Consider the following 20886-nt stretch of genomic DNA (forward strand, 5'->3'; position numbering starts at 1 on the left):
TGCCGGTAGCATTCGGGCTTCGTCGCGCCGTTGCACATAAAGATGAACCCCGCCGGCGAGGCAGCGGCGGCGTTGGCGGTGGCAGCCGCGGCCGCGGCGGGGCGGGGGCCGTGCTTCGCCGCCGCCTCCGGTGGAGAGCGCGACCGCTTGCGTGCCGAGGCGGGAGGGGAAGGCGAGGAGGGCCTCGCCATGGAGGCGGACGCCGGATAGGACGGAGGTACGGCGAGAGCGCGCGTCGCGGTGGCGCAACCCAAGGACCACAGGGACCAGGGTGCTGTCTCAGCCTCTCAGGACAGGAGTCACCAGGAGTCAGGTCTCGCTAGTCCGAGCAGGTCCACAAGCGGTTGACTATGCCACTATCGTTGACTGAATGAATAGCCATGTGTTTGTATGCAAAGGTTATCTCACGCCTTGTTTATCCAAAATCTAAAAATTTTTTCAAGATTCTATTTTCAGGCCTTGTTTAGTTTCAAAAATATTTTGGATTTCGATACTATAGCATTTTTGTTTTTATTTGATAAATATTATACAATCATAAACTAACTAGGCTTAAAAGATTCATCTCGTGAATGATAGAGAAACTGTGCAACTAATTACTTTCATTTATTTGTGGTAATTATTATCCAATCATGGACTAACCAGGCTCAAAAGATTCGTCTTGTAAATTTTGACCAAACTGTGCAATTAGTTTTTATTTTCGTCTATATTAATACTTCGTGCATGGGTCTAAAGATTCATGTGACGGGAAATCTTGAAAAATTTTGGATTTTGGGTGGAAGTAAACAAGACCTAAATCTTGCAGCACATACATAGACCATTAAATATAGATAAAGAAAATAATTAATTACATAATTTATCTATAATTTGCGAGACGAATCTTTTAAGTCTAGTTAGTCCATAATTGGACAATAATTATCATACAAACAAAATGCTACAGTGTTAAAATCTAAAAACTTTTTAGATCTAATAATTACTTCGAGTTGATCTGCTTGCTTGTTCTTGATAAGGCCTTGTTTAGATACACCTAAAAAATCAAAACTTTACAAGATTCTTCGTCACATCGAATCTTGCGGCACATGCATAAAATATTAAATATAGATAAAAAGAATAACCAATTGCATAGTTTATCTGTAAATCACGAGACGAATCTTTTAAGCCTAGTTACTCTATAATTAGACAATGTTTGTCAAATAAAAACAAAAATACTACAGTGTCAAAATCAAAAAAAATTGCATCTAAACAAGGCCTAAGTGTCCCGCAAACTCACCCAGCAATAATATGAAAATACTCATCGCAGATATGAATGGATTTATACTTGACAATGATTCTGCATGGATCCGAACAACTGAACTTATTCCTTTTCTTGTCTCAAGGATCTAAATGTTCTAGCTGATGAAAAGGTCCGATGACTGCCTGATAAAAATGTCCAATACGTTATCATTGCCTCAGCAGATGGCTTCACCTTGAGTCTTTAATAGAGCTGTTGGTCGATGCCTAATTCTTCAATGAACTAATGTCTGGTCGTTGCAGCTATTTGATGTTGAGTTAAACTAGTACCAATTTGTTGCTGAAAATTCATTTTGTGTTTACTGTATGGAACTGAAGTCATTGCAGTGGTGCAGTCTGTTCCCTTTTGGAAAAAGTCTAAATAACCCCCCTGAACTATCAAGGATAGTCTAATTTTGGGCTTGACCTACAAAACCGGGTAAATGGGACATTAAACTTTCGTTTTTGGTTTGATTTACCCCCTGGGTGGTTTTCCAAGGCGGTTTTGGCCAGCGTGGCGGCCAGCGTGGCGGCCAGCGTGGCGGCCGACGGCCCATGGGCCTTGAAGACAGTCGCCCCTCAGCCTCCCTCTCTCTCACTCTTCTCCCACACGCTTCCTCCCCCGCGCTCTCTGTCGAAAAGGCGACTCTTCTCCTTCAGCACCGGCAACTCGGACGGCACGACGGCGATGATCGGGCGCACCGGACCTTGAAGGAACCTCTGCTCGTCGGTCAGGTGAGTAGCTCCTTCTTGGTCTTGGAGTGATTTTCGTTGTGTCACACCGCGCGGATATGGTTAGGGCGGATATTGGTGTTTTGTTTATCGGCGAAATTAGGGTTCAATGTGGTTGTAGTACTGGATCCGGTTGAGTTATGAACCATTGTCCATGTTTCTGTGATGCTGTTTTGCATTTAGTTTGTGGTGATGTACTGTTAGGGTTTGTATAAACCGTAGGATTTCAGTACAAATGTTCTGAGTGGTTCTATGGTGTTCATGGCAGGATGGATGATAGTATTTGCATAAGATTTCATTTTGGTGGTAGTTTTACTAGGGTGGGTGGTGCCCAGTTTTATGTTGGAGGAGACAATGCTGAGTCTTGGATTGACATGGACAAGTTATCCTATTTTGAGGTCTTGGGTCACCTATCTGATCACTACAATTCCACTGGTGTGTTGAGGTTGTACTGGCTGATTCCTGGGAAGCATTTCACCAATGGTCCCTGCTCCATAACCTGCTTCCTCATCCTCCACACCTCATCACGCAGATCACCAATAAGCTCTGAGTACCACTCAGTTGGTTCATCATCAACCCAGACAAAGTAGGCACATTCTGCAACAGTCTGCACAAACTTCAACCAATCATCCAACAGCTTCGATATGCATCAAACAACAGATGCCAATGTAGGAGAAACAAGCTTACCCCGCTCCTTTGGCATCTGCAGTACCTCCGCCCCGGGGACTTCTTACTCCACGAGATCCAGCGGCAAGCCTTCAGCTGGCAGTAGCAGTACTTCGCCGGCGTGTAGTCCAGGGGGCCCACGCGGTACGCCACCGGCGACCCTAGGCCATCGTAGCCGCCGCCACCGCCACGACCTGCAGAAGCCGAGCCACGAGAAGAACGCGCGCTTGACTCCGCCATGGCTGCAGCTGGCACCAACAAGAAGTGTCGCGACCTCCAAAACCTAGTTCGCCGGCAGGGGGAGAGAGAGGCGACCGACGGGGGTGGGGAAAGAAATGGGTGCGATGAAACGAGGGGAGGGGCGACCGTTTTCAGCCCATGGGCCGTCCTCTAGCTGGGCTGCCACGCTGGCCGCCACGCTGGCCAAAACCGCCCTGGAAAACCACCCAGGGGGTAAATCAAACCAAAAACGAAAGTTTAATGTCCTATTTACCCGGTTTTGTAGGTCAAGCCCAAAATTAGACTACCCTTGATAGTTCAGGGGGTTATTTAGACTTTTTCCGTTCCCTTTTCCTTACTTTGGCAAGGCATTATGCATTTGCGATGCTTATACTGTATTTTCCTCCAAGGAGTTACATGATCTAGAAGCATATAAGTTTTTAGACTTCAACATCAGATAGGTTATTTCAAGAAAATAAGAACTTGTGTATACCACCGACTATTAGCTGATTAGTGATTCTAGCATATTGCAGTGAGGCCCTGTTTAGTTCCTCACTCAAAAATTTTTCATTTATCTCATCGAATCTTTGGACACATGCATGGAACATTATAGATAAAAAATAAACTAATTACACATTTTGGTTGAAAATTGCAAGACGAATCTTTTAAGACTAGTTAGTCCATGATTAGCCTTAAGTGCTACAGTAACCCACATGTGCTAATGACAGATTAATTATACTTAGTAGATTTGTCTTGCAGTTTCCAGATGAGCTATGTAATTTATTTTTTTATTAGTTTTTAAAAACCTCTCCACATTTTTCAGACACTAAAAATTTTTTCATCTCCAATCTAAACAGGCCCTGAGTCTACACTCTAAAATTGTTCTCTGGTGCTTGGCGTGAGGATGAGTAAAAGGATGTGCTCCTGAACGGATGCTCATCATCTGATTTTGGCAAAAAAAAAATAAAGAGCAGGAGTGAGGCTGTAGACTGCATCAGTGTGAATGTTTTGCAATTTTTCTGAAACCATGTATTTTTCAGCCAGTACTATTCTTTGTTACACCACAGGGAAGTCCTTAGATAGTTAGATGAAATACTTTTGTTATCCAGAGCTAGTAAATCATTAGTTTGCAACTAATTTTGTTCTATCTTTAGTAAATTGAGTAACTTGTACCCCCTTTATCCTAAAATTAAAGACGTTTTTAGGCCTGTTTAGTTTTCCAAACAAAAAAAATTCATTCATCCCATCGAATCTTTGAACACATGCATGAAACATTAATTGTAGATAAAAAATAAATTAATTACACAGTTTGGTTGAAAATCGAGAGACGAATCTTTTAAGCCTAGTTAGTTCATGATTAGCTTTAAGTGCTACAGTAATCTACATGTGATAATGATAGATTAATTATACTTAATAGATTTGTCTTGCAGTTTCTAGACGAGCTATGTAATTTGTTTTTTTATTAGTTTCTAAAACCTCTCTCGACATTCTTCCGACAAATCCGATGTGACATAAAAAATTTTCATCTCTAATCTAAACAGGACCGGCATTCAAAAGATGTACCAAAAAGCTTGACGTTTTAGGCCTTGTTTAGTTCCCATCGAAATCTAAAAAGTTTTCAAGATTCCTCGTCACATCGAATCTTGCGGCATATTCATGAAGCACTAAATATAGACGAAAACATAAACTAATTACACAGTTTGCCTGTAAATCGTGAGACGAATCTTTTGACCCTAGTTAGTCTATGATTGAACAATATTTACCACAAACAAACGATACAGTAGCGAAATAAAAAAAAATCATATCTAAACAAGGCCTTAGCTTCGTTGCAGTCGCAGTAGCCTAGCTAGTGCAGGGGCAGCAACCAGCCAGTGCAGGGTAGCAGCTTTTGCCCTTCCACCCAAAATCAAAAAAAAAAATTAAAATTCTTCGTCACATCGAATCTTTAGACGCATATATGGAGTATTAAATAAAAATAAAAATTAATTACAGAGTTTGATCGAAATTTACGAGACGAATCTTTTGAATCTAGTTAGTCTATAATTGGACAATAATTATCATAAACAAATTTCGAGAAGAAACTAAACAAGACCATACACATCTGCTCGGTACCCACTACTCCCCGTCCAATCGCCAGCAGGTTTTGGTTGCAGTATAGGGGTATCCATGGTCATTTACTCCAGCTGCTAGAACGATTCTCATTTTGGAACAGAGAGAATATATGTTAAATAACCTCTTTCATATGTTGTCAACTTGACATGCATGTATGCATTACTTTGTGTAGATTTTTTTTGAGCCCTCAAACTCTACTTTTAGGTTCAGTTTTATCCTAGAACTATGAAGATGGTCGTTTTAATCCTCAAACTTTGCATTCTGAGCTCAATTTCATTTTAAAACTATTAAAGTGTATTTTGTTCTTTAAACTTTTATTTTTTAACTCAACTTTGTCTATGTTGTGCGTGGAACGCTGTAGTATTGCACATGATTAGCTCCAACACCACCAACAATTGAAGATTGAAAAATAATATTTATCCAAAAACTCTTTCATGGCCATTGATAATTTCAAGTTGTTATATTTAGTGTTACCCTTATAATTGTACCATTTATATATATCCAACTAAATTGATATTTGTGGGAGCAATTATAGTTACATTGAACACTATTTATTCTTCAAGAATACATGGATATATTGAAACAATAGCAGATCTATAATTTTGATAATTTATGGATGAAATTATGCTTAAAATATAATGTTTTCTTTTTGAATAAACAAAATTGAGTTGAAAATAAAAAATTTAAATACACTTTGATAGTTTATGGATGAAATTGAGCCCAAAATACAAAATTTAAGGACTAAAACGATCATCTTTATAGTTGTAGGATGAAATTGAGCCTAAAACTAAAGTTTGAGGACCAAAATGGCCGTTTTAAAAATTTAGAGATGAAACTGAGCCTCGAGTAATAGTTGAGGGACCAAAATAGCTATTGTGCCTTTTATCTTTGATGTATTTTTTATTAAATAACCACACAATGGTATACAAAAATTTAGTTATAGTTGATTCTAGCCACATACAAAATATTAAATAACTTAGAGACGAACCCTTATATGTGGGTTGTATAAGACTGTCCACAGCATTGAGGTGCTTAAAAAAATTTCTCTCTAAGGCCTGGTTCAATTCGCGAAATTTTTTGGATTTAGTCACTGTAGCATTTTTGTTTGTTTGTGGTAAATATTGTCCAATCATAGATTAACTAGGGTCAAAAAATTCATCTCGTTATTTACAGGCAAACTGTATAATTAGTTTTTGTTTTCTTCTATATTTAATGTTTTGGGAACTAAACAAAGGCAGCATCGTGGCCTCTTCTCCTTCCAAACCACAATGGGTCTGTTTGGTTTATTGGTCTCATATAGCCTGGCTACCAAATGTAGTCTGGGCAGCCCAGGTCTGCTTCCAGGGAGCCAATGGGTGTGTGTTTGGTTGTGTGCAAAGATAAAGATGGCTAAGTTGAGTTTTTGTTTGGTTAGTTGTGTTTCTTTGATACAATCACCACATCTCAACACCGGTAAGTTTACCCCAAAGAAACAATTCATCGACCACCTTCTCAGCACCACTGCCATTGCCATCCGTTCATCCTCATCCTCCTCCCATTCGCCTCCACCATGAACACAGCAGAGCACAAAACGTGTCGACCAGGGCAGCCACCGCCGCCCCGTTGCGCAGGGGAGGCCTTGCGACGGGGTGCCAGCCGGCGTGGTCGCTGGCGTTCGTGGCGGGCGATGCGCGGCTCGCGGTCCACGTCGCGTCGCGGTGCCGGTAGGCGTCCTCCGCACGCGGCACGCGGGCCATGGCCACCATGGCCAAGAAGAGCATCGAGGACCTCACGGAGGCCGACCTCGAGGGCAAGCGCGTCTTCGTGCGTGCCGACCTCAACGTGCCGCTCGACGAGAACCAGAACATCACCGACGACACCCGCATCCGGGCCGCCGTACCCACCATCTAGTACCTCATCAAGCTTGTCGAACCGCGCGGCCATGGTGGCGAGCTCGTCGGAGACGTCGACGAGTGAGCGGACACAGACCATCGAGCTTGTCGAGGATCCAGACGCCGCCGGCGCCTCCCCTTGGATCTAGACGCGGAGGAGGTCCACTTGGATCCAGACGCCGTGGACACGAACTCATCGACCCCGCATGGACCTCCACTTGGATCTCAAGGGTGAGCACGACACAACCATCGAGCTTGTCAAGGACGTGGACGAGCTCGCCGGGGAGGTTGCCGACAAGCAGACGCGGAGGAGCGTCTCGACGGTGACGAGACCTCGGTTGCAGGCTTAGCCAAGCCTGGCTTCCAGAAAACGACCAGCCCCTGCGTTTTTCTGGAGCCAGGCTAAGGAGTGGTTGGTGGCTTCATGAAGCCTGGTTTGGACATCAGAACATGTAACCAAACAAACTGAAGGTGGCTTCGTGGAGCCTGGTTGGGATTTACCCACCCAACCAAACAGACCCAATGTGGGCACCATTGCTGACCGTGAAGGTGGACCCCGCATAGAAAAATCTACCCTCTTCTTGGGGATGACCACCACTACCAGACGCTGCTGCGGGACCACAACAGAAGCACCGGGGAACGAACATGACCAGATGTCTACTTTCTTCGTCAACTCGGCACTGCCCACCTAATTTTTTACAATTTAGTTCTTTTTTAAAAAATTTTACATTTGACACTTTAAAAAATTTAAACTCATCTTTGAACCTAGTAAATCGGCGTCAGGACTCGTGGCTCCAAGATAACATATCTCGGCGCCACAGTTTTTAGCTTCGAGATGTCTAGCCACCTCCAGCATGGCATCCTAGATAGCGTCGGCATGGCTGGTACGTAGAGTCATATCTTAACGCCGAGCTCGGACCTTCTTGACACCGATTTAAAACAGATGAAAAGACATATCGTAGCAGAGAACGAGCCTAGAGGGTGACCGAGCCAGCAGGCGTAGGCGTAGCCGCGTAGGCCCTCTCCTGGCTCACTGCGTCATCCTCCTCGGTCATTAGGCTCACTAGGCTCCTGCCTGTAGGTAGAAGTAGGCAAGCTACTAGGGCTTTGTTTGTTGCAAATGTTTTTACAAAATGAATATCTTAATATTTTTGTTCATATTTGATAAATATTATCTAACTATAAATTAACTAGATTTAAAAAATTATTCTCGTAATTACAGATAAACTATGTAATTAGTTATTTTATTATTTATATTTAGTGTTTCATATATGTACCGCAAAATTTAACGTGACGGAGAATTTTAAAAAATTTTGTAACTAGCTGATGCGCCAAATATTTTGCAAAGTATTTCAGATTTTCCGTTATATCAAATCTTACAGCACATGTATGGAGCATTAAATATAAATAAAAAATAACTAATTACATAATTTATATGTAATTTAGGAAACAAATCTTTTAATCATAGTTAGCTTATGATTAGACAATATTTGTCAAATACAATTTTGCAAAAAAATTTGCAAATAAACAAGGCCCGAGGCAAGCGAGAGAAAAAGCGGATGCTGCGCCGAGTTGTAGCTAGCTGGTGGCCTGGTGCTGCTACGCTGCAGTCCAGGCAGCAGCAGTGGAGCACTGGCCTTGTTTAGAGCAAGTTCAATAATAGGGCCAAGTGTTTGGCTATAAGCCAAATAATTAGAGCCAAATTATACAATAAGTTGTCTCCTACTTGTCTCTAAAACACATTCTTTTTCTTTTTTCTTCTCACAACATTTGCTTTTTGGGCCCACTACTACCTATGCATCCGTGCCCAGCTTGGTGCTTAACTAAGAGCCAAACTATCATCTCTCTCCTCTCTTCTCTCCTCCACATCAGCATTAGCTTGGCTATAAGTCCATTATTGTACCTGCTCTTTAGTTGGCAAAATTTTGGCTTTTGGGCTACTGTAGTACTTTCGTTTTTATTTGACAAACATTGTCCAATCACAGAGTAACTAGGCTTAAAAGATTCATCTCACAAATTTCAGGTAAACTGCGTAATTAGTTTTTATTTTTATCTTTATTTAATGCTCCATGCATATGACCAAAGATTCGATGTGACGGGAAATCTTAAAAATTTTTGCGAACTAAACAAGGCCCCGGGTCTCCGCTTCTCTTGTCCACAAGGCACGCGTCTGCTGCACCTGTAGCCAGGGACAATGCTGAACATGAACAGATTAGAGATTCAAAAGTTTATAAGATTTTTTACCACATGTCCACATCAAGTCTTGGACACATACATAAAATATTAAATATAAATAAAAAACTAATTATATAGTTTATCTATAATTTATGATTATAAATAAAAATACTACAATATTTATTTTTTTAAAAAAATGTAACTAACCTAGGCCTAAAGCAGCAACGGATGCCACGCTGCACTGCAGATGTCCTAGCATGCATGAGCTAAGGCCTTGTTCAGTTTACAAAATTTTTTGGCTTCGGTTACTGTAGCACTTTCGTTTGTATTTGACAAATATTATCCAATCATAAAGTAACTAGGCTCAAAAGATTCGTCTCGCAAATTACAGACAAACTGTGTAATTAATTTTTATTTTCATTCATATTTAATGCTCCATACATATGTCGTAAGATTCGATGTGACGGGAAATTTTAAATTTTTTTGTCACTTTTTGCAGGCCGAGGGAGAGGAGAGGGCACACGCCTGCTCCCTCGTGATACCCACCACCCTCGTCTGTACTGTACTTGTGCAGCCATAGACAGCTATATTTAAACTCGGCCCCAATATCTATGCCTCCAAGATACCAGCAGCGCCATCTATGGCCTTGTTTAGATTCAAAATTTTTTTGGATTTTGACACCGTAACACTTTCGTTTTTATTTGACAAATATTATCCAATCATGGAGCAACTAGGCTTAAAAGATTCGTCGTGATTTACAAGTAAACTGTGCAATTAATTATCTTTTTTATCTACATTTAATGTTCCATACATGTGCCGCAAAATTCGATGTGACGGGAAATCTTGTAAAGTTTTGAGTTTTTGGGTGTATCTAAACAAAGCCTATGATGTCATGCTGTGGTTGGCTAGACATCTCGGAGCCAAGATCTACGACACCGATCTTTTAGGTCCAAAAATAAGTTTAAGTCTTTCAAAGGGCTAAATTAATTTTTTTTAAAAAAGACTAAATTATAAAAAATTGGGCACCGCCCACATTGGTGAGCACCGGTCCCTAATTTTTTACAATTTAGTCTTTTCTTTGAAAAAAATTACATTTAGCTTCTTAAAAATACTCATCTTTGGACCCAGGGGGTCAGCACCAGAACTCGTGGCTATGAGATAACACGTCTCGGTGCTATAGATCTTGGCTCCGAATTGTCTACCCATCTACAACATGACATCCTAGATGATACTGACGTGGCTGGTACCTTAGAGCCACGAATACTCCGGAACTATACATCTTGACAAGACATGACTCAGTGCTGTTGCAGGCAGCAGCGCCTGCTGGCTCCGCGCCCCATGCGCTAGCTCATGCATGCTAGCTAGTACACTGGCACTAGCCTAGACCTAAAAGCTAGCATAGAGTAGCTATAGTAGGTAGCTATGATACTATAATAACACAAAAAAAAAACAACGTGAGAGCACGATAAAAAAGAGGACGTCCTTAAATGCTTGATAGTATCTTAAATAAATATTTATATATAGAGGATTTATAATATAAAATAATCTTAAATGAATATACTTAAAATTGATAAATAAATATACATATAGGCTCTACCTATATTTGCTTTATGCATGTGTCGAAAAATTCGATGTGACGAGGAATTTTGAAAACTTTTTGGTTTTTGATTTCAAAATTTTTTGCAAAATGTGAATAGTACCAATTTCGTTTGTATTTGACAAATATTGTCCAATTATGGACTAAATAGACTCAAAAGATTCGTCTTGTCAATTCCGACCAAACTATGTAATTAATTTTTATTTTTATCTATATTTAATATTCCATACATACATCTAAAGATTTAATGTAATAGAAAATCTAAAAAGTTATGCACTATTTTTTAGGAACTAAACAAGGATAAAGTCAAAAAAAAAAAAAATCGCAAACTAGTAGCTTTGGACTCGCAACCTGTAGCCTCGGTCATCCGCAAGCCAGGGAGTGGGCGGCGCAGTGAGCCTGCAAGAGGAGAGAACCCACGCCTATCGCCTCGGTCATCCTCCACGATTAAGACATAAAGTTATGGCTACGCTAGTATTCTAGTAAATATGGTTAATTATAGATTAACTGAGTTCAAAAAATTTATCTCACAAATTATAAACAAACTATATAATTAATTTTTATTTTTATTTTTATTTAATAGTTTATACATGTGTCATAAAATTTAATGTTACGGGTAATCTAAATTTTTTTATAAAATTTTTAGAACTAAACAAGACCATAGACTATACGTACTGTAGGCATGCATGGTGTCACACATCATGACCAGTAGCTTTCCTACTTCTAATTGCAGACAGCCTATTGAGCATACGCTCTAGGCCTTGTTTAGGTTACCTGAAAACTAAAAAAATTTCAAGATTCTTTGTCACATCGAATCTTTCAGCACATGCATAAAATATTAAATATAAATAAAAATAAAAACTAATTGCATAGTTTACCTGTAAATCGCGAGACAAATTTTTTAATCTTAGTTAGTCCATAATTAGATAATATTTGCCACAAACAAACGAAATTACTACAGTAGCGAAATCCAAAATCTTTTCGCATCTAAACAAGGCCTTAGTTCACTCAAAAACCAAAAAAATTTCAAGATTCCATGTCACATCGAATCTTTCGACATATGCATAAAGCGTTAAATATAAACGAAAATAAAAACTAATTACACAGTTTAACGGTAAATCGCGAGACGAATCTTTTGATCCTAGTTAGTTCATGATTGGACAATATTTACCACAAACAAATGAAAGTGCTACAGTAGCAAAATCTAAAATCTTTTCGCGTCTAAACAAAGCCTTATTTAATTTTAAAAATTTTTACAATTTTCAGATTTCTCATTACATCGAATCTTATGGTATATATATAGTATTAAATAAAAATAAAAATAACTAATTATGCAGTTTATTTATTATTTGCGAGACGATTTTTTTAAACCTAATTAGATAATATTTGTAAAATATAGACAAAATTGCTAAAGTATTTATTTTGCAAAATTTTTTAAACAAAACAAGGCCCTACTGAGATTCCGAAAAAGCTGCAGTGCACGAGGAGAGGACCTACACCTGCTGCAAGGTCATCCTCCCTCCACTCTATTCCATATCATTTTCACCTGCTTCTTCTTAGCTCGGAGCCAAGCTTGGAGGTACCGGCCACGTCAGCGTCACCTAGGATGCTATGTTGTAGGTGGGTAGATACTTCGGAGCCAAGATCTATGGCGCCGAAACGTGTTATCTCGGAGCCACGAATTCTGGCGTCGACCCTCTAGGTCTAAAGATGAGTATATGTTTTTTAAAAAGCCAATGTAATTTTTTTAGAAAAAAGGCTAAATTGTAAAAAATTGAAGCACCGGTGCTTGGAGCTTCTCTCTCCTCTCCGAGCACTGGTAAAACCACACATTGTGCTAGTCTAATATGTTTTTATACATGTTTGTATAATAAATTTGAGATGTTTAGAGATAGACCTCTTCTACGAGTTGTACTAATCGAACTAGTATTCTATCCATCCTGAAATAAAAGCATGTCTAGGTTCCAAGAGGTAACTTGGAATATGTGTAAAATAACAGAACTACTCGGCCTTGTTTAGTTCCAAAATATTTTGTAAAATCGACAATGTAGCTTTTTCGTTTGTATTTGACAAATATTATCCAATTATAGACTAACTAGGTTCAAAAGATTCGTCTCGTCAATTTCGACCAAACTGTGCAATTAGTTTTTTATTTTTATCTATATTTAATACTTCATGCATGTGTCTAAAGATTCGATGTGACGGGGAATCTAAAAAATTTTGCAAAATTTTTTAGAACTAAACAAGGCCCTATAATAAGATGCACATTTGGCGTTCCATGTATCTAGGGCCTTGTTTAGTTCACCCCGAAATCCAAAAAGTTTTCAAGATTCCCTGTCACATCGAATCTTGCGGCACATGCATGAAGCATTAAATATAGACGAAAACAAAAACTAATCACACAGTTTGACCGTAAATCATGAGACGAATCTTTTGACTCTAGTTGGTCTATGATTAGATAATATTTACCACAAACAAACGAAAGTGCTACAGTTCCGAAAACTTTTCAGTTTTCGGAACTAAACAAGGCCTAGAGAGTTAGCTTGTGGCCAGTAACTATTGAGAGAAACAAATTGTGGCCTAGAATGCTACCATGCGCTGGCGCTAGTGAAAAGGTACTTCAACTCTGTACACCAGGTTAGGGCCGGAGGCCTGTGTACCGGCTATATGCCTTGTTTAGTTCAAAAAAATTTTGCAAAATAAGAATAGTACCACTTTCGTTTGTATTTGACAAATATTATCCAATCATGTAGTAACTAGACTCAAAAGATTCATTTCGTCAATTCCGACCAAACTGTGCAATTAGTTTTTATTTTCGTCTATATTTAATACTTCATGCATGCGTCTAAAGATTTGATGTGACGGAGAATCTGAGAAATTTTGCAAATTTTTTTGAAACTAAACAACATCAAATAATTTGGAAAAAAAAAATTGAACTCCAGACTTTCAATTAATCTGGGACTGAGGGAGTATTTGATTAGGAGTGTATGACTTAGTGGGTACGTTTGGCTCCCACCTCAACTGCTGCCGCCATGGCTGCGGCCACGATGCGAGTGCGGCAGACAAAATGGCCGCTAGACAGTTGGCGAGCTATGGCGCGTGTTTTGAACTAGCAGCTGTGGTGTGCACCAAACCTTTGACGAAGTGCGGCGGGAGCATTTGACAGTCCGGCGTGTCGCACTTGCAGTGTGGTGACCTACAGCGTGCTTTGGCCATGATCCAAACGCGCCCTGGTATAAGAGTCGAACATCTGTAAGGCCTTGTTTAGTTGTGAATTTTTTTTGATTTTTCTACTGTGTTTTAGCTTGCTGGACAGTATTTGACAAATATTGTTCAATTATGTACCAACTAGGCTCAAAAGATTCGTCTCGCGATTTATAGGTAAACTGTGTAATTAGTTATTTTTTCCATCTATATTTAGTGCTCCATGCATGTGCCGCAAGATTTGATGTGACAGGAAATCAAACTTTTTGGATTTTGGTGGGAACTAAACAAGGCCTAATTGTCTGAACTCATTGTGAAGCTTGACTTACAATAGTTTCCAATCACAACTCCTAATTTTTCCAAAAGTCATTCATGAGTTTGTTACCTGCGGACTTCGTGCGCTCCCAATGACTAGAAATCGCTCCCTCACCTTTTTTTTCCTCACGCGTGATAAAACTATCTTCATGTTTATGCCACCGAGACTTCGGATTCAGAGACGCAAGGTCTCAAGCGAGCATGGGCGGTGAGGTGCCGGGCCAAGGAGGAAGAGGCATGGAAATAGTTGTGGCAAGTGGAGGCAAAGAATATGGTCGACGACAGATCAGCGGCGCGTGCAGGCAAGGCGGCACGTGCAGGTGGAGGTGACAGGTGAGGCCAACCTACGCGCCTCACGAGCACGTCGTGTAGGTGAACAAGGAATCGTTTTGTACGCCATGGCTGCTGCCACAAATTCCACACACTTATGTTCGGCTGATTGTTCCTATGACTGATGTTGATGTGTGATTTATTCTGCTACAAAAATATTATTTCATAGCTGAAAAATAATAGCTGATAAGCTCAAGCAAATAAGAAATAGCATGCCCCTGTCCCGGTCGAGGAGCCGCCCCTCAATGACATGAGATGGCATGCTAGGTCCCGTGAGGACCCCAAGAGAGGTGAATTAGGTGTCTAACTTAGACTTAAAATCTAGGGATCAAATTAAAATATCACCAAAAATCATAAATTACTTTAGCAAGATGTGCACTTAAAATTTTTCTAGTGTGCTTTATCTTACCCTTAGTCTAGAAAGATGAAGGCCACAAAGAGTTTTTCAATATAGAGCTAATTTTATCAACTAGCATATAGCTAATCTAGGAAGGTGAAGGCCACATGATCAAAGCACGTGTAGAAGCCACAAATACAGTAAGTAATTAAAGAGTAGTAGGATAGGAGATGTATCTGGTGGTATTGGTTGCTAAAACGCAACCCTTAATCCACTTATCCACATTGGAGATCCAACGATGTATGCTCTTGATCACTAAGGGTGTGTTTGGTTGCACTCTTCATGTGGCCACGACTGACTTGGGCCAAAAAATGTGTGTTTGGTTGGTTGAAGAGGGTTTGGGGCATGGCAAATTTGGGCCAGCCGTACAGAGATAGCCTGGCTAGCTTTGGAAGCCCAAATCGAGCTTGCCAACTGAGCCAGGCTCTAGCCAGCCATCTCCTGCCGTTCTTGTCACCTCCCGACGCGGCCTTCCTCGTCACCTCCCGACGCCGTGCGCCCAGTCTCGCACCAGCATCGAAGGCCCACGCCACCTCGCCTCGTGTCCGATGAGCGCCACCAGCCGGCTCGACCTTGCCGCGGAGGGAGAAGGAGAAGGTGGGTTACCAGCATCAACGGCGACAGGGATGGCGAGCGGGTTGCGTACGGGGTCGCCGATCGGCAGCAGCCGCCGCCTGTCGGAGGTCCTGGGTGAGCAGCAGGAGCCATTCTCCCTCGACCTCTATCTCCTCGAGAGAGGCTGCTCCCCGGCCTTCCTCGACGCCACCGCGTGTGGCGGCGGCGGCGCCTGCTCGACGTGCTGGCCCAAGACCAGAGGCACCGGCCAGACGCTGAGGCGGCCGACGAGGAACAAGAAGGGCTCCCATCGCAGCGGCGTGCTAAGGATGCTGCTCTCCAAGATTCTCACCGCCACAACGGCGCCTGCGGTGACGAAGAAGAAGAACCGGGAGCAGCGGGCCGCCATCGGGTGGCGCCGCGTCGTTGCCGAAAAGCAGAGGACGACGGCGCAGGGTGACGAGGCGGGCGGGCGGACGAGATCCAAGCTCCGGCGGGTTGCTGGCCAGGCTCATCCTCGCCGAGGTGTGCGCCGACGAGCAAGGCTCAGCTCCAGCACCGACGAGCACTAGAGGAGGCCAAGTGTTCGACGAAATGTCTAAGAGGGGTTGAGCTCACCAGGATAGTGAAGAGGTAATTGTATACAGTGCTAGTTGTTGGCCAGGCTTACTTGATATACATACAACAAAACAAGTCCATCATGGCTTGTTAAAGGCAGGCTTAGGCTAGCCTGGCTTAGTTTTACTAGCCAGGCTTGCAGAGGACACGAACCAAACACACCCTAAGTCTCTCCTGGTCATGGAGTTTGATTTGCCACATAAGGTCTCTTCCAACCAAAAAAGGGTAGTACATGAGTAACTACATGAGTGACATAATCTCACAACTACCACCCGACTCTTCCAATCTCATTGACGCCATGTCCACTATGAAGTTGCTTCACATGAGGGAGGGGTCTCCTTGTCCTCCACACATGATACAATGTCGCTCCACATCAAGATCGAAGGGTCACCACCTCGAAGGCCACTACGCTTTCCCCACAAACCTGTGACCTCAACTGTCGAACTCTCTTAGGTTATGGAAACATATTGCAAGAGTATATGTTGATTTCAGAGAGATGGAAACGCTACAGTTTCGGCAGGGAAGAAAAAGCAGCAAACTACAAATCCTCGACAACCACCAAACGATGTGTATATATGCCATAAAAAAGTGAATCACCACCAGAACAAACACAACCCATCGTTTGATACATATGCCTTGTCCGTTACTAGACGCAAATTGAGCCTGCCCCTACCCAGTCCGAGCCTGGCAGGTTTTGATCCGCCCACAACTGGACAGGGACAATCCCGCTGCCCCCCAAAAAAATTTCTTAGCCCAAACCTACAATGAAATGGTTTTTTAGTTATTTTACAATTTAAAATTCGCAAGCAGCCTGCTCAAGCCCGGGCCCAGCCCAAAAATGAGGCTCGGCTTGCCTAGTGGGATAGTCATGGGCAGGATTTTTTGGCTTGAAATAACCAGGGTTTTTTTGGCCTGGCCCGGTCCTCAAAATGCTTAGGTATATCCATTACCATATTTACAATGCTTAAATATATACAAAAATAGTAAAATACTAATATTTATAATATTTAATAAATACTCTCTCCATCCTAAAATAAATGTAATTCTTTTTTCCTGCGAAGTCAACTTTGATCAAATAAATATATATGAGAAATCATTAATACATATGATGCATAATGAATATTACTATACTAATTGTTAAATATTTTTATAATAAATTTATTTGGGATATAATAAATGTTGCTAATGTTCAAATAAATCTAGTCAAACTTAAAAAAATTAACACCCAAAAACACAATTATTTTAGAATGGAGGAAGTATATCATCATATTAATTATAGACTACATTCCCAGAATAATTTTATTTGATACAAATTACTATTTTATAAACCAGACGTCTGCTTTTAGAGCTTAGTCCATTTTCATCCAGCCAAAGCTATCAAATTTAAGAAAGTTTGATCTACACAAAACTGTAGGCGACTTTATTTTAAGGATTAAGTCCACTTTTAGCCCCTCAACTTTTGGCCGAGTTTAATTTTAACCCTCAACTATAAAACCGTCTGTTTCTCACCCTCAACTATCAAAACCGGTCACTTTTAGCACCCGAAGAGAGGACAGGGCGGTTTTGAGCCACTTTGAGCGGTTTTTCTTTTTTCTTTTCTATGGTTAAACCTGTGAATTTCATATTGAATTGTTTGAGCATCGTAAATTCATCAAATTTTTTGGGTAGCCTTGTCATGATGCTCTCTATGCATAAAAAATGTGAAACTATGAAAGTAAGTATTTTTTGGATGCTAAAAAATTAGCTCTTTTAATTAATAAATACATGTTCTATGATTTTTGTAGGATAATATATACATCCTATGATCATGAAACTTTTTGTGTAACTGTTTTATACTAAGATAGACCTTCAAAAAAAAGTTTAAGATTAATTTAATGATGTTTGCTTGTGTCCCTAATTTATATGTAATTAATAAAGCATATAAATTAGGGATATAAGCAAACATCATCAAATTAATCTCAAACTTTTTATGAAGGTCTATATTAGTATAAAACAGTTATGCAAAAAGTTTCATGATCATAGGATATATATATTATCCTACAAAAATTATAGAACATGTATTTATTAATTAAAAGAGATAATTTTTTAGCATCCAAAAAATACTTACTTTCATAGTTTCATATTTTTTCTGCATAGAGAACATCATGGCAAGGCTACCCAAAAAATTTGATGAATTTACCATGCTCAAACAATTCACTATGAAATTCACAGATTTAACCATAGACAAGAAAAAGAGAAAACCGCTCAAAGTGGCTCAAAACCGCCATGTCCTCTCTCCAGGTGCTAAAAGTGACCGGTTTTGATAGTTGAGGGTGAAAAACAGACGGTTTTGTAGTTGAGGGATAAAATTAAACTCGGCCAATAGTTGAGGGGCTAAAAATAGACTTAATCTTTATTTTGAAGACAAGAGAATCTATATCTCTTATAAAACTAATCTCCACTACAAGTTGTATCCTAACATGCAGGCCATCCACATCATTCTCTACTAACTATCCACATCATGTTAGCGGAAATTGCACTGCACGGTGGCACAGTGCACACGTTCTTTTCGAGGAAAATGCTTGCCTAGCACAAGAACTCAAAACGAGTCCATTCGCTTGTCTTATAAGTAGTATTTTTTCTATCAGTTAGCAGTGTTTTTTATATTAAATCAGAAAACAGTACTTTCAGCTATGACTTTTCACACAAGCAAACATGTTTAATAGTGCAACGACTATATTCAGAAGTAGTACCGAGTACGTACATACAACTGCTTTTGTGATGAGCAAAAATAGGTACTCTGCAGTAATAAGCTTTTGTGATGAGCAGGGAAATTAAAGGTGGAAACGCAATACAGGGTGCGCTGCCGTGTGCAGAACCGTGCATGGTGTTGGGACGTATGGGACTGGAGGAGCGCTAGCGTTGGTGAGTGGCGAAGGATACCTACGTTTGACAGATAAATCATGACATAAAGTATTTTAATTTGTTGTAAGAGAAAAACGCTGCTGAAGCTGATAAGCTTAAGTGAACAGGGATACGAGACAAAGATGGAAGAGAGGTGGCTTCTAAAGCTATACAACCCCTTGCATTGCCACTCAAGTGAACAGGGATGCGAGAGAGAGATAGAAGAGAGGTGGCTTCTAAGGCTATACAACCCCTTGCATTGCCTAAAATGTGAACAAGTATGTTTCATTCTTTTGAAGTTTACTATTCCCTCCATTCCAAATTATAAGTCATTCCAAGAATCTTAGAGAGTCAAAGTATCTCAAGTTTGACTAAATTTATACGATAAAATAATAACTATTATGACACTAACTAAGTATTATTAGATTCTTCTTAATTATATTTTCATAGTATACTCATTTTATGTTATAAATCTTAGTATTTCTTTCTATAATTTTGGTCAAACTTAAAAATACTTTAACTCTCCAAGATTCTTGGAATGACTTATAGTTTGAAATGGATAGAGTACATGTTATCATGGATTATCCATGCCATGCCTATAAACCTTGGCAATTATTTGGAGAGTTAGAAGCGTGACAGCTGAAAAATAGCTACAACCTAAAGAGTGCCGTTTTAGATACCTGTAGCTTGTGTACAACTTAATGTTTATGTGTAAGACAGTTTATGTATAATTATATATAGCCATTTTTACAACTGAACTGGTCGTCTTCGTTCTCAAATTCCCACACAGATGATCAAGGTTAAGTGAAGGGTGCTTCTTATTTAATCGTGCACAAAAGTGTTTAATTATTTCAAAATTTATGTGCTTATAAAAGTTTTTTATTAGCAAGATTTTTAAGCAATCTATACATTAAATGAATTGGATTTCTTAACTAAGGATAAAACAAACAAAGAATTTTGTAACACCCTGAAAATGCATTCTTCCAAATAGTCCAAATTTGTTTTTTTATTTACACATTTTTGTGAGGATTCAACCTTAGGGAAATAATATTTTAATTAAAAGCAATTACAAGGATAGATACATGTTGATGCATTCATGCTGCAGTATATTTGTTTCTGTATTGATTGGTTTTTAACTAAAATAAAAACTAAATTCAATTGCTTTTGAAAATATGTTTGGAAAATTCAGTTTCAGAACAAGAAAGGATTCTTTTCTCCCTCACCCCATCTTTGGTTTTTGACCTGCTAGCAGTATCCCCAGCCGTGGTAACCTCCTATCCGGTTGAAGCCAGAGGCCGCCAAGGGGTTCACGGCGCAATGGCAAAGGCCATTGGTTGGGGGCTCCCACCCAGGGTTCAAATCCTGGGTGCGGCACTTTATTCTGGATTTATTCCAAGATTTTCCGGCGCTATGCATTAAGTGGTAGGCGACGTGCCCGTCGACAGCGAGGCGCCTGTGGTGACTTCGTGAACTTCAAGTTTTGCTGGCTCAGTCCTTCGAAGGTGCTCATAGGGGTAGGGTTTGCGTACGTGTGTTCATAGGGGTGAGTGTCTGCGTTGTACTGTGTAATCTCAAAAAGGTTGAAGCCAGAGGCCCAGTGTGTAGCAGCGCCGCGGCCCACTCAGATTGGCCCAGCTTCTCCCGCTAATGCACTCGTGGGCCCAACTTACCTTGTGGCGCAGCCAGTGGAGCGCACTCTCCCTTTCTCCCTCGATCTCACTCAGTAGTGGAGCTTGAAATCCCAAGTTTGGTTTTGGTAATTAATGACACCAAGTTGCTAATGCCTTGTGTTTAAGTGAGTTGAGTTAGGCATAGCAACACATGTGATAAAGGTGCATGATGGCATGGAAAGGTGGCCACATGACTATAAAGAGATGAAGCTTGATGTGGAGATAATGATGATAGACGAGGAGCAAAGTTATCAAGGCAAAGGTATAAACATAGGG

General features: G+C 40.4%; 2 protein-coding genes across 2 annotated transcripts in view; both read right to left on the minus strand.

Moving 5' to 3' along the window:
- LOC8064791 overlaps positions 1-366 on the minus strand; it is a 4759-nt gene extending 4393 nt beyond the window's left edge. Inside the window, exon 1 of the mRNA XM_021462087.1 lies at positions 4-366. Within this exon, the coding sequence (XP_021317762.1) occupies positions 4-191 (188 nt within the window). The 5' untranslated portion in view covers positions 192-366. The remainder of the gene's footprint in view (positions 1-3) is intronic.
- Positions 2420-2951, minus strand: LOC110435968. Its single transcript, XM_021462088.1, has 2 exons — positions 2686-2951; positions 2420-2605 (listed from the first exon to the last, which is right to left on the minus strand). The coding sequence occupies exons 1-2, from the start codon at positions 2902-2904 to the stop codon at positions 2420-2422; spliced, it is 405 nt and encodes a 134-aa protein (XP_021317763.1). The 5' UTR covers positions 2905-2951.

Source organism: Sorghum bicolor, chromosome 5 (genome assembly GCF_000003195.3).
Source record: "Sorghum bicolor cultivar BTx623 chromosome 5, Sorghum_bicolor_NCBIv3, whole genome shotgun sequence".
Taxonomy (NCBI): domain Eukaryota; kingdom Viridiplantae; phylum Streptophyta; class Magnoliopsida; order Poales; family Poaceae; genus Sorghum; species Sorghum bicolor.

Coding starts and splice junctions, on each gene's coding strand:
- LOC110435968 (XM_021462088.1), bottom strand. CDS start 2,904: ATGGCGGAGTCAAGCGCGCGTTCTTCTCGTGGCTCGGCTTCTGCAGGT. Junction 2,606..2,685: donor GCAGATGCCAAAGGAGCGGG/GTAAGCTTGTTT, acceptor AAGTTTGTGCAG/ACTGTTGCAGAATGTGCCTA.